Here is a 12,911-nt window from a genome sequence, read left to right as displayed (position 1 = left end):
CACTGCGGGGAATGTCATTGTGGTCACAGGCGTCACTGCCTGGGTGACCCAGGTGGTGGGTGCCCCTACTGTGTCTGAACCGCCTGGTTCTAGAGGGACCACCAATGTGGTGGGGGAATGTGGTGGGTGGGGGAGAGCCAGCCCAACTTTTGCAATGCTACCTAGTTCCCTGTGGCTGTTGGTGCTGCGGGAGGCAACAGATGTGTCTCTGCAGCTGCTAGTCTCTGCTGCAATTGGGGGAGGGGGCTGGATTCTCTGGTGAGGATGCTGCTGCTGCTCCTCTTACCCTCCACCAGATGGTGGGGGGGGCTCATCCTGCCCCTTCACCTCTACTGCATTATCTGGAGCCCTGGGCTCAGTCAGGTAACCACGCCTATGGGCACCATCCCTGTCCTTCCCCTTGTCCTGCTTCCCCAGCCGTCCTAATATGCCCCTCTTCAGATGTCCTGATGTGAGGATCTCTCAGGCATCCTAGTGCACTGAACAGAGGAACCTTTGCTGGGTTATAGATGTCGCACTAGCTGTAGATTTATGGGAAGGTACAAAGGGGTTGTCACACTTTGCCATGATGCTTCATTTTTTTATTGTTATCTCTTGTACAACCGTATGTAAGTTCCATGAGGCACTTACTTCACTCACTTCTTTATATCTGTTTTCTAGCACAATGATTGACATGGAGATAAGCAATAAATATTTAATGACTAACTAAATGAATGAAAGTTAAAATTATACCAGCTTTAACCGTAAGAACTCATTTATTTATCTATGAGGTACACTGAGATTTGCTGACCTACTTGTTTGCAGCAAGCTTTCTTAGCTTTGAAGGGCTAAATTATATTCAAGGTAAAGTAACTAAAAGTTAAAGGCCAAACTATGTTTTAACATTTAAAGGCAACTATATAATTAAATATCATTATTTTTATTAAGAAAGTTTGTAAACTAAAAAAGCCAACAGTATTTTGTCAGAGTCAACTTATGTCACTATCTTTAGGTTTGTAGATGTTCCTCTAGGAATATATTCAGTTAAAGAAAAGATGAGTCCTTAGTAGAAATTTAATAAGCTGAAAATAGATTCTTATTTCTGAAGCCAGCACATCTAACTTGATATCTTCCCCAGAATTGATTATAATGTGAATTTAAGTTCATTGTTTGCTATTATATCACTACTTTCTGAAATACCTCCGCTATCATATTTCAAAACCAAATTTTCTTCCAGTCACTTTCAAGCTTAAAAAACATGATGTAGTAACCTACTTATAATTTACTCTTTTATACAGAAAAAGGTGTTTTTGTTTTTTTTAAACAACAACAAATACCTTAGCCAGAAATTAAAAAGTCTTCCTCAATATGGCTTCATCTGCTCTTTCTAATTTTCTCTCTGCATCTTCTCCAAGCCCTGGAAGATGAATCCCCTCATCATTTTTAGCCCCTTTGATGGGCTCGGTGCTCTGGGCACAATTCTTCATTCTTCCTGGGATGTGCTTCTACTGCCTCGTTCACAAAGGCCCCCTTTCCTGTGAATCCCACAATACAGTGGATCAGAATTGTAACACTTACACCTCGTGCAATATTCCAGCTGCTCACACATCTGCATTGCCTCCCGACAGCTCGAGTTGTGTGCCTGCGTCATCATCGAACCTCCTGGGTCAGCACCGTGCCCCGCACACGCGGTGCTCAATAGGAGCTTGCTGAGTGAATAAATCACTTTGGGGAGAGGCAGAGAAATAAACAAATAACACTGTGAAAGTGTATCTGTTGCAAGTAGAGGTACAAATGAAGACCGTGGGAGCGTGGCGATGCTCACATGTGAGCAGTTGGTAGGTTGCCATCTGCCAGCAGTAGGGTGAGGCCTCCTGCGTGGTGTGACCATCACTGTGGTCAGTTTACACCGCGGAAGCCACTTTGACTTTACTTCTAAATAGCTGAGTGAGACACAGCTGCCAGAAGGAAACACCATAAGAGACACTCCCATTAGTGACGCCCCATGACTTGCTCCGGAGTTTCTCTCTGCAGGAAATTTAACGCAATAGCTGCATCACCAGGGCGGCTAGTTTTAGGGCTTTCATTTTTGCCCTGCTGCCATCCACATGATATTTTCTATCCCACATTTTCTTTTATGGATAAATATATTTCCAGACCAATTTCCTGGGGGCAGTGAGGCAGCGTTCGTCTTACCCATTTCAGCATTTGGAGCACCTCGCTGGTTCGGGACACTGAGGGTGTCCCAGTGGAGAATGCAGCCCCCTGTCACGTCTGTGTCCCCCGTGCATTGCTATAGTATCGCACTTTCTCTTCCTGCAGGGATTGTTTCCATGACCACCCTAACTGTGCTGGCCTATGAACGTTATATTCGTGTGGTCCATGCCAGAGTGATCAATTTTTCCTGGGCCTGGAGGGCCATTACCTACATCTGGCTGTACTCGCTGGCATGGTCAGGAGCCCCTCTCCTGGGCTGGAACAGGTACATCCTGGATGTCCATGGACTGGGCTGCGCTGTGGACTGGAAATCCAAGGACGCCAACGATGCCTCCTTTGTCCCTTTTTTATTTCTTGGCCGACTGGTGGTGCCTGTGGGCGTCATAGCCCATTGCTACAGCCATATTCTGTATTCCATTCGAATGGTGAGTTGAAGGCTACAAATGCTCCCCCACCCCAAACTGTGTCCAGGGTACAAAATTCTGTGTGGGGTCAACAACAAGAACGAAATTCTTCCTGAATGGTCAGTAGCCGCCCACAGCTGCGCGGCTCTTCCTGTTGGATAGAATTTTGCACTACGAGTCACTCTCCCAAAAGATCAATGAGGGTTGCCATGTATTCTCTCATCTAAACCAGGAGGAAGCCAAGGGGTTCTAGACAGAAAAAAAATCAACAAGGGAAAAACAAAAACAAAAAAGCCTTTGTTTTCCAGCACACTTAGAATTTAAGAACTCTAACGAAGGGAATTCCACACTCCCCATAATTTTATTCATCCAAAGGTCACGTAAACCATTAAAGAAGAGTGCAGGTGTTTTGTCAGCGGATCACTTGAAAGTCAAAGAATGAGAACTGACAACCAGCAGATTTCCTGTTGGGTGCAGGAGTGAAGCCTGAAGTAACAGGGTGTGGGGCAGACTCCATGCTCCGGTGTCTAACTTCAACCACGTGTGTGTGTGTTTTTTACTCAGGCCTTCTCCCTACTGTTTCTTCTTTCATCAAAAGTCCCCTGTAAAAACAAAAAAAATAACAACAAAAAACACTCCCCTGTCCCTTCTTCACTCTTCCAACTCCTCTGGCTTTCACTTCTATTTTTTAAATCAAACTTGGCCACATGTATTACTCTAAATCATGACCCACTTCCCTCAACCTCCATCTTCCAACTTTCTTCCCACATATCTATTTTGTAAAAAAAATAAATAAAATAAAAAATCCTTGGATCAATGCAACTCTGTTTTCTCCATGCCTGTAGTCAATCTACAAACAAGAGCTGGAGAAAAACCATACCAGGTTCCCAGTGTCCGTACACAGACGTCCTCTCGATAGTATCTAGCAATCTTTGGATGGCAAGATGGTCCACTCTCCTTACACAATTGCCACTACAAATTCTCAATTCTTGTTTTAATTTATTTTCTTACTACTGTCTCCATGACCTAATTCTTATCAAAAAAATCATGCTTCTTATTTATTAGGCAAAACAGAGCCATTATCAAGAAATTCCTCAACTCCCTTCTTTCCTTTATATAAATCTGTATATAAATCACTCTTAGACCCTTCCTTTCAGTTACAGGGTAAGGGGAGAGGTCTCTCAGGACCAAGCTGACCCTAGATTCTGGTTTTTGCCCCCACTCCACTCTTTGCCCCAGGGAAGTCTCTTAAGTCATACTTTTCTTTTTCGCTTACATCTTCTATGTCTCCCATACTACTGGCTCTTTTACTTTAGCATATAACTGTGTTAATTTAATACAAAAGCAAAATACACTCTCAACTCCCTCTAGTTATCATTTTATTTCATCATCACTGATAACCTAAAGAACCATTGGTGGCTTTTGGTGCTACATCATCACTCAATAAGAATTCATTTAACCAGTATTTATTGAACATCTAAAATGTACCAATTACTGTTATGGACTGAATACTTTGTCCCCCTAAGTTCATATGTGGAAGCTTTAACCCCCAATGTGATAGCATCAGAGATGAGGATTTGGAAAGTTAATTAGGGTTATATGAAGTCATGAGAGTGAGGTCCTTATGATGGGATTAGTGCCCTTATAAGAGGAAGTGAGATCAGAATTCACTCTCTCTCCACATGCGAGAGCACAGAGAGAAGGTGGCCATCTCCAAGCCAAGAAAAGAGGCCTCAGCAGGAAATCTACATTGCACTTTGATCTTAGACCCCTCAGCCTCCAGATCTGTGGTATTTCAGCCACTCAGTCCATGGTATTTTGTTATGGAAACACAAGCCAAGACATTTTCTAAGCTCTGATGATGCAATGAGTAAGATGCAGTCCTTGCCTCAAAGAATTTGTAGTTTAGTAGATTCACCTAGCATTTATTCTTCAACCCATTACACATTGGCACCTCCTTCCTCTACCACATCCTCATGGACACAACTCTCATTAAGATCATTGATGATCTCCCAAAGGTTACATCCAATGGGCACATTTCTATTTCTCTTTGTTTTCTGGCATCTGAGGTATTTGAACCTTCTGGCATTAGTGACAGCTTCCACTTAACTATGATTTCCCCCTCCCTTTGTTTCTAGGATCCCATTCTCTCCTATCTTTATTGCTGACTATCTGGCCCATCTTCTCAAGTCTCTTTCAAGGGCTTCTTTTGTGTGGGCCTCCCCAGCATTCTATGCCTAGCTCTCACCTCATGCTATGTACTAGCCTTGGATAGTCTCATAGACTCCGGGATTTCTCCCCCTAACAATAGCTTAGTGACTTTGAAATCTCTGTTTCTGATCCAGGGTGTTCTTCTGACCTCTATCAGATTCCCAGTCAATTGCCTATTGACCACTTCCAGTTGGATGGTCCATGGACTAGTGAAATTCCACACTTGTGAAGATGGATTGGTCACCTTTCCCCCAAAATCTACTCCTCCATTCCCTTTCTCAGTGAATGGTCTTCATTCCTAGCTACACAGAAATTGGAGAGTCATCTTTAACTGTTCTTCATCCTTGTTTCACCCCACATCCAATTATCAAATTTTATCTATTCAACTTCAAATATTTTTCTATGGACCACTTTCCCCCTCTCCTGCTGCCACAGACACAATTGGAAAGGATCTTAGCTTTCTTCCTTCATTCTTGCTTTCCTCTAGTCCATTTTCTTCACGCTGCCGCCAGAGTAATTGTTCTCAAATCCAAATATTCTCATGTCACTGCCTAGCTTAAAATCCTTTAGCGGTTGCATTACCTTCATCATTAAAAGCAAAGTCCTTGAGTTTGACTACCAGGTCTTGTCTGCCTGTCCAGCATCGTTTCTCGACATTCCCTCCCTCTTGCCACCTCAGTCTTCAGCCAACTGCAATATTTCTTGTTCCTAGACCTTGACATCTGTTCTTTTACCAGTTTTCCTTAATGCTCTTCTTTTCTCTGGAACATTCTTCTGTCTCTCCTCCTTACTTGGTCAACTCCTACTCACCTCAGAAGGCTAAGCTTGGGATCTCCTTGCTCTAACCCAACCTCTGAATGGATTACCCATCTGGTGTATTCCCATTGCCCTTCCTACTCACCTCCCCCGTGGCCTGTGTCACTTACCGAAGCAGTCTGTGTGATTGTCACCCTCACCACATAGTGAATTAATTCCTCAAGAGCAGAGACCCAGTCTTATTTTTTTACATAGAGTTGGAACAATGCGGGCATGTGATAGGTGACTATTTTTGGAATGAGAAGCAGACAGAGGGCATAGAAGGGGAAGTGGTGAAAGTGCAAAGAGGACCTGTCTGGGAACTTAGGTTTTCTGTGGTAGCAGGTTCAGAGTCTCTAGGGAGCACAGAGCTAGAGACTCTGTGCCTTTAGCCCAGCTGAGGGTATTTGCAAACCTTGGAGATCCAGTTTGAGCATGAAACCAGCTCCGAATCCTAGTCTAAGAGGAGCCACCTGGGTTTTGAGAAGGTTTTGGTTAATGGGCAATAGACCTTTGGTCAACTTCCTTTTCGGAGTCGTGGTCTATGTAATGTTTGGGAATATTATATGTGAGAAAAGGTGAGAAGTATATGTGTTTAGGTTATGATTGTTTATATGATTAAAACATTTTTAGATTCCACAAACTCAAAGGAATTTGAAAAAGCCCCAAGAAGAATTTTTTTTTTTTGTATCTGTATCCAGTCCCTCTACTCTAAAAAAAACCCAAAAAAACAAAATAAACAAGAAAAACAACATTTTAATTATATGTTATCTTTATTCTTTGTCCATGGGAATATAAGATTCTAATAAGAATCTAGTTTCTTAAATATAACTTCAGGTAGTTTCAGTAATTTAGATATATTAGTTCAAATATATTTTTAAGTACTATAAGCACATGTTCTAACTTATTTGGAAAATTTTCCTTAATTTTCATAATAATGCTAGAAGTAAAAGGAACACTTAGAGTTTGTTGAAATGCAGTAAATTTCCCAGTTTAAAATTACCTACTAAGCCTCAACAGTAGGCCAGGTACTGTTTTTAAAATCAACATTTAAAGAATTTATATTTTTGTAACATAATGAGCTTAATATAGCCAGAAATAACCATTTAATTTAAGAGCATAATTGTGGTGTACAGGAATATTTCTCCCTCCCCTTAATAACACATGTATAATAATAGGAGGAACTTCTAAAGCACATTTTATCTGAGGAACTTTGTCATATAACTGCTTGCTCTGAGGGTCTGAGGATCATGCCCTGGATAAAGCAGTTTCCAGGGTCGTGGAGAAATTGTTCCAATTTATCAAGTCCTTCAGGTTGTCTTTTAATGAATTCACGATTCACTTTATACTTCTTTAAGTAAATTAGAAAACATGAAAAGCCATTAAAGGATCTAAGAGACTATGTAGTGCAATGTATTATTTAAAAATGAGGAGACTGAGGCCCCGAGAAATTAAGGGCTGGGCCCCAATGCAGGTCCTGGGTCAGAACTCAGCCCCTGAAGTCCTGCTCAGTTATTTTTCCATTAAGGTGGGGCCAAGAATTCTGTTAGAGAAACAACAAAGAAAAAGATTCCTTTCTTTCTTTCTGCAGCTTCGTGGTGTTGAAGATCTTCAGACAATTCAAGTGATCAAGATTTTAAGATATGAAAAGAAAGTGGCCAAAATGTGCTTTTTTATGATATTCATCTTCCTGATCTTTTGGATGCCTTATATTGTGACCTGTTTCTTGGTGGTGAATGGCTATGGACACCTGGTCACTCCCACAGTGTCTGTTGTTTCCTATCTCTTTGCTAAATTGAGCACTGTATATAACCCGCTTATTTATATCTTCATGATCAGAAAGGTGAGCTTTGTAATCAACCGACTGTTTTCACCCTGGGGGTGGGGTGGTTGAAAAATGTAATATGTTTATAGAAATAATTCAGAGCAGCTTCCATGATAAAAACCTGAATCAAAAATTTTACAGGAAAGGAAAGGCTTCAGGAAGACATGTAGGATATTCCCAACGAAAATGATAATTCTACCATTGGAGGTTCATGCTTGTTAGGTAAATTTCCATTACAATTAATATTTCATTCACTAGGAAACATTTTTAGTGATAATAACAGCCACAATAGAAGCTAATAATACAGGCATACCTAGGAGATATTGTGGGTTTGGTTTCAGACCACAGCAAATAGAGTGAGTATGTGCATTTAACATTCTTCCTGTACTATGCAGGTTGCACCTATCGTCACAGAACTCTATGACGTGGGCACTGATGTTATTCCTTATTTTATTTATGGATTATTAAATATGTTCAGAGAAGTTAAATAAGTTGCCTGATCTGGGAAGTGTTGATGGCTGGGTTTGAACTTTGTTTGCTTTAATCCTATAAATTCACCCCCCTAGCTCCTCGGTTGGGGCTCTAGGCACCGTTAGCAGTTGGTTGGGCTGTTGTTATGCCACGGCCCACGTGGAGCTAAGATGAATTTGGCTCAAGAAACTTAATCCGGGAAGTTTATTTTCTGTTTCTGTCGTAGGAAACTGTGACATGCACACACCACTGTAGTTCTGGCTTGACGGTGGGCGGTCATGCCTCAGAGCGCCCTCACTGAGACTGATACGAAGCTGAGCCTCTAAGTCACAAAGTGCCAAGATCAGAGAATTTAAAAGTTACGAATAACAGTTCATTACGATATTGGAATTTTTAAGTAACAGGTCATATTAATAACAGGCAAAAGAACTACTCTGACTTTTAATGCTTCCAGAGTTTGGAGGAAGGGGCACTTTTATATTAAGTTTATAATCTTCACTGCTAAATCTTCTTCTTTTTTTTTTTTCTTTTTTTAATTTATTGATTTCAAAGAGAGGAAGGGGGAGTGAGAGAGAGAGAAACATCAATGATGAGAGTCACTGATGGGCTGCCTCCTGCACGCCCCCGGCTGGGGATCGAGCCCGAAACCCGGCCTGTGCCCTGACCGGGAATCAAACCCTGATCTCCTGGATCCTAGGCCCATGCTCAACCGCTGAGCCACACCGGTCAAGCTCTTCCTTTTTGCTTATGCCTTTCCTTGACCTTGAATAGAGTTGGTTTACCCTCTCCATGAGCTTGCTCTCACATGGCTTCCATCTCCTTTCACTGGTGGTCTTTCTCTCCCTTTCATGTAGTCTTCCACTTGCCCATTTCCTTGACCCCAGAGATTTTTTAACTTGGGAATGTGTTAGAACCTAAGAATTCCTTGAATTGGCCACAGGGGAGCCACTGGAACTCCTAAAACTATTTATAAAACTCTGAAAATTTGCTCATGTGAATTTTTCTAGTGAGATGGATTGTAACTTTAATTTCTGAAGGAATATAAGACCTCCTTACTTTAAGGACTACACCTCAACAGGCGGGAGAGTACACTTTAACTACATTAACTAACACTTTTTGTGCCCTTTCTCTGGGCCAGTGGGCTATGCATCAGTGCTTTTAAAACTTTAATATGTGTACACCATACCTGGAGATCTTGTAAAAAATGCATATTCTCATTTAGTGTGCTTGAGGGCCCAAGATCCTGCCTTTCTAACAGCTCCCATGTGGTCCTGATGTTTCTGGTTTCTGGGAGTAACTTAATAAACAAATGAACAAAAACAACTAAATAAATAAGTGAAACTGGTCCTGTCCTCAAGGAGCTTACCATTCATATTGGAAAACACTCTCTTTGGCATACATGCTCTATTTAACACTTATAATAATGTATCTTTAGCCCTTAACCTGACATACCAAACAGTAGATTGGTGAATCAATAAAGTCTCAAACAAATAAATATTTTAAGGTGAGTATAAATTAAATGTTAACAAATATAAATGGGCTTCAAAGACTATAGATATCAATGTAGCTATTATATGTTTTATTGATATTTCCTGACCTGGGAAAGCCCATGTATTACTCTAAACAAAGGAGATAAAAATTAAAGTAACTAACGTTTTATTTATATGGTTGATTGGTCATGATAGACTGTCAAAAACCTCAGCATATCAGTGGATTAACAAGAAAAAGGTTACTGACGGCTCATTCAGATCAGAGTCCACGGGCCACTGTGGAGAAGGTGGGGTCTGTCCCATTCAGTCACTTAGGAGTGTGAGTTGTGACCAGCTTCACACCTTGACCTTCAAGAGTCTTATGGATGGGGGAGGGCAAGGAGGAGCCCCTGAAGGGGGCTGAGAAATAGTGGTGTACCCAAGACAGAGAGAAAACACGGGGGTGCTGGTGGACACTGGCACTCTCTGTTGTAGCGTTTTGGCTCCAACTGATTCATAATCTTGATCGAAAAATAATTCTTCACCCAATTAAAGGAACATTAATGAGTCCATCACACCATTTTCTCTGCCAGGAAGGGCCTTGCCTGTCTTTGCTGCCCACAGGATCCCCAGGTTCAGTGACTGTCGCCTAGAAGGCACAATGCTCACTGAAGATTTCTGGGATCAATTTCTGTTCAAAATCCCTGACAGAAAGAAATCTAGTTTCCCTCATAGATGTTCCACGCAACTTGAATCTGCGGAGATTATAGGTATTGAAACATTCCTACGTGGTCTAATGCATGAGAATTATAATAAATAAAAGGAAAAAAAATGCAGGGTTGCTTAGGTAGGTCTGAGTATGACCACCCCTCTCAGACAATAAATAGAGAAAAACCCGCATTAAATGTAACCGATTGTCTTGACTGTTAATCCAGTTTGGGGGCTACACTTTTCTTGTTCTTCAACGTCATTTTCTCTCTGCCTAGTTTCGAAGGTCCCTTTGGCAGCTGCTCTGTTTCCGACTGCAGAGGGGCCAGAGGCCCGCTCCAGACCTCTCAGCAGCAGGGAGCGAGATGCAGATCAGGCCCATCGTGATGTCCCAGAAGGACGGTGACAGGCCAAAGAAAAAAGTCACTTTTAACTCTTCTTCCATCATCTTTATCATCACCAGTGATGAATCGCTATCAGTCGACGACAGTGACAAAACCAACGTCTCCAAGGCTGATGTGATCCAAGTACGGCCTTTATAAGAACAAACACGAATGGAGAGGCGACATGGGGACTTCAGTTGAACACCACTCTGAGACTCCCATCACAAGGACTGTTTTGGAGTCCCCACCGTTTGGAACATCAACCACACTTTTGTGGCCCAAAAGGAAATTCGAGTCGTTCGTATATATGGTCTCTAGCCTCTGGGGCAACTGAGCGAGACCAGTTCTTTTAGTCAACAGGCACTTTACATAGTGAGGCCCGTGGGCGCACGACTGGCATCTGGCCCCATCAACTTCTAACATGTTGGAAACTTTCATTTTAAATATAGCTTTAAACGACGGCATTTTACAAGGCACACAATACGTTCTTCTCGAAAACCACGTTGCTGTAAAAATAACTTTGGCTCCCACCCTGGTGCGAAATCGCTAGAAGATCTTGGATTTTCTGTAGCGTGGGTTTCTAGTCGGTGTCACTTCAAGTGTTTGACCAACCAAGTTTTATCAGAGACCCTTCCAGGAAGAAGGGGAAACCAAACCCCGAATTTTATAGGAAACAAAAGACTTTCTACGTGATAAAGAGGAGCTTCTGATAAACGTGGTGCTCGGCAAGGTCTAGAAGATGCTACCAGAAAACCACACAGGGGAGGGGAGCGGGGAGCTGGGTGAAAAAGGTGAACAGATTAAGCAAAGAAAGGAAAAGTCACAGACACAGACAGCAGGAGGGTGATGGCCAGAGGGAAGGGGGTTGGGGGTGCGAGAGGGGAGAGGGGGGTAAATGGTGATGGGAGGAGACTTGACTTGGGGAGGCAAACACACAGTACAACATACAGAGGATGCAGGGTAGAATTGTACCCCTGAAACCTGTATAATTTTATTAACCAATGTCCCCCCAATAAATTCAATTTAAGAAAAAGGCAACACAGCCAAGAAAGCAAGGTGGTGAGTTTCAGGGAAATCCTGGAGCGTAGGCCGTCATGTATGTGCAGGGGACACACCTCCCCATATGTCATTTCAAACACGAGCAGGGCAGGATCATCTCTCCTCTCAATAATTTCCCACACTTTTGCCGAGAGTTCTGGATTTTAAAAAGGAGTTGCAACCAACCAAACCAACCGACATTGGAAGGGGGAATGAAAATTAGTCTAGAACTGTACTTAAAAAATGTGTTATTTAATCTTTATTGGTCTTCAATCAATCCACCGGATAATTTAATAGTGTAGAGGCCACTTTTCCGTGAGTCACTGTTTAGACCACACGTGGATTATTAGAACTCAGGCATTTCTTTGACAATATAGAAGAGAAACAGTGAACCGTTTTACTTTATTGCTTGATATTTATTTCTTAGGTGACTGTCCTATTCATGTCCCGTTTTCATAATTTATCATGTTTGAAAGATTTCTAAGCGATTCAGTTGGCCTGTTGAAGAAGCGACAAGCAAAGAAAACATTTTCACTGAGTGAGCTTTTAAAAATCAGTTTATTTCTGGTTTGCCACAGCCTAGAGTTCAAACATAAGTTGGTAGCCCTGGCCGGTGTGGCTCAGTTTGGTTGAGAATTGTCCTGTGCCCCGAAAGGTCACTGGTTTGGTTCCTGGTCAGGCACATACACAGGCTGCAGGTTCGATCCCTGGTTGGGGTGCGTGTTGGAGGCAGCCGATCGATATTTCTCTCTCCCTCTCCCTTCCTCTCTCTCTAAAAATCAATAAAAATATATTAAAATATAAGTTGGTATATTGCTCCTAAAAGTCTGAAATGGAATAACATGTGGCTTCATATTTATACGAATGCCCTCTCCCTGTTTTCCTTTCTAGGCTCTTGTATATGTAGATATTTGGTTTATAAATACACCCCTTCCTGTCCCTCACTTAGCATGGCATTAATAGATTTTCCTAGTCTTCGAAAGGTAACACTGGCCTTTGGAGACTGGGAAATAGTATCAATTCATGGGAACTCTCTAGAAAGTCCCCAAATTTCTCATTTATAGTCCTAGTTTCCATCAAATGAATCTGAGCCCTGTGCTTAGATACGTTGCTTCCAGGTGGTGAAAGGGCCATTAAGATGTCAGGCAAATGGTTATATGGTCCCAGATGTTGAGTCAATCCTACTGTGACTTCTATTTTGTCCCTTAAAGAAAGTGTGATCGGTGTCTTCCTCGATGCCTCTAGACCTTGCTTTTTGAGGAGTGAAAGAGGCATTACACGTTAATATTTAGAAGGACTTGACATAAGCATAGTATTGTGGGGAAGCTGCTTATTGCAACTTGAAGTGGTGGCCTTTTTAAAAAAAAAAGTGTCAGTGAACACATGGAAATTCTACATTGAAATTAATTCT

The 12,911-nt window shown here is 41.9% G+C and overlaps 1 protein-coding gene across 1 annotated transcript in view; it reads left to right on the top strand.

Annotated features, from left to right (window-relative positions):
- The window catches only part of OPN3 (opsin 3), a 33,694-nt gene extending 22,514 nt beyond the window's left edge, over positions 1-11,180 (top strand). Inside the window, exons 2-4 of the mRNA XM_087828990.1 lie at positions 2,302-2,621; positions 7,198-7,449; positions 10,358-11,180. Of these exons, the coding sequence (XP_087685116.1) occupies positions 2,302-2,621; positions 7,198-7,449; positions 10,358-10,621 (836 nt within the window). The 3' untranslated portion in view covers positions 10,622-11,180. The remainder of the gene's footprint in view (positions 1-2,301; positions 2,622-7,197; positions 7,450-10,357) is intronic.
- The last annotated feature ends 1,731 nt before the right edge of the window (positions 11,181-12,911 follow it).

This window comes from Miniopterus natalensis, chromosome 21, assembly GCF_054644295.1.
Source record: "Miniopterus natalensis isolate mMinNat1 chromosome 21, mMinNat1.hap1, whole genome shotgun sequence".
NCBI lineage: Eukaryota > Metazoa > Chordata > Mammalia > Chiroptera > Miniopteridae > Miniopterus > Miniopterus natalensis.
Note: the sequence above shows the minus strand (reverse complement) of the source record. Positions and strands in the feature narration are given on the sequence as shown.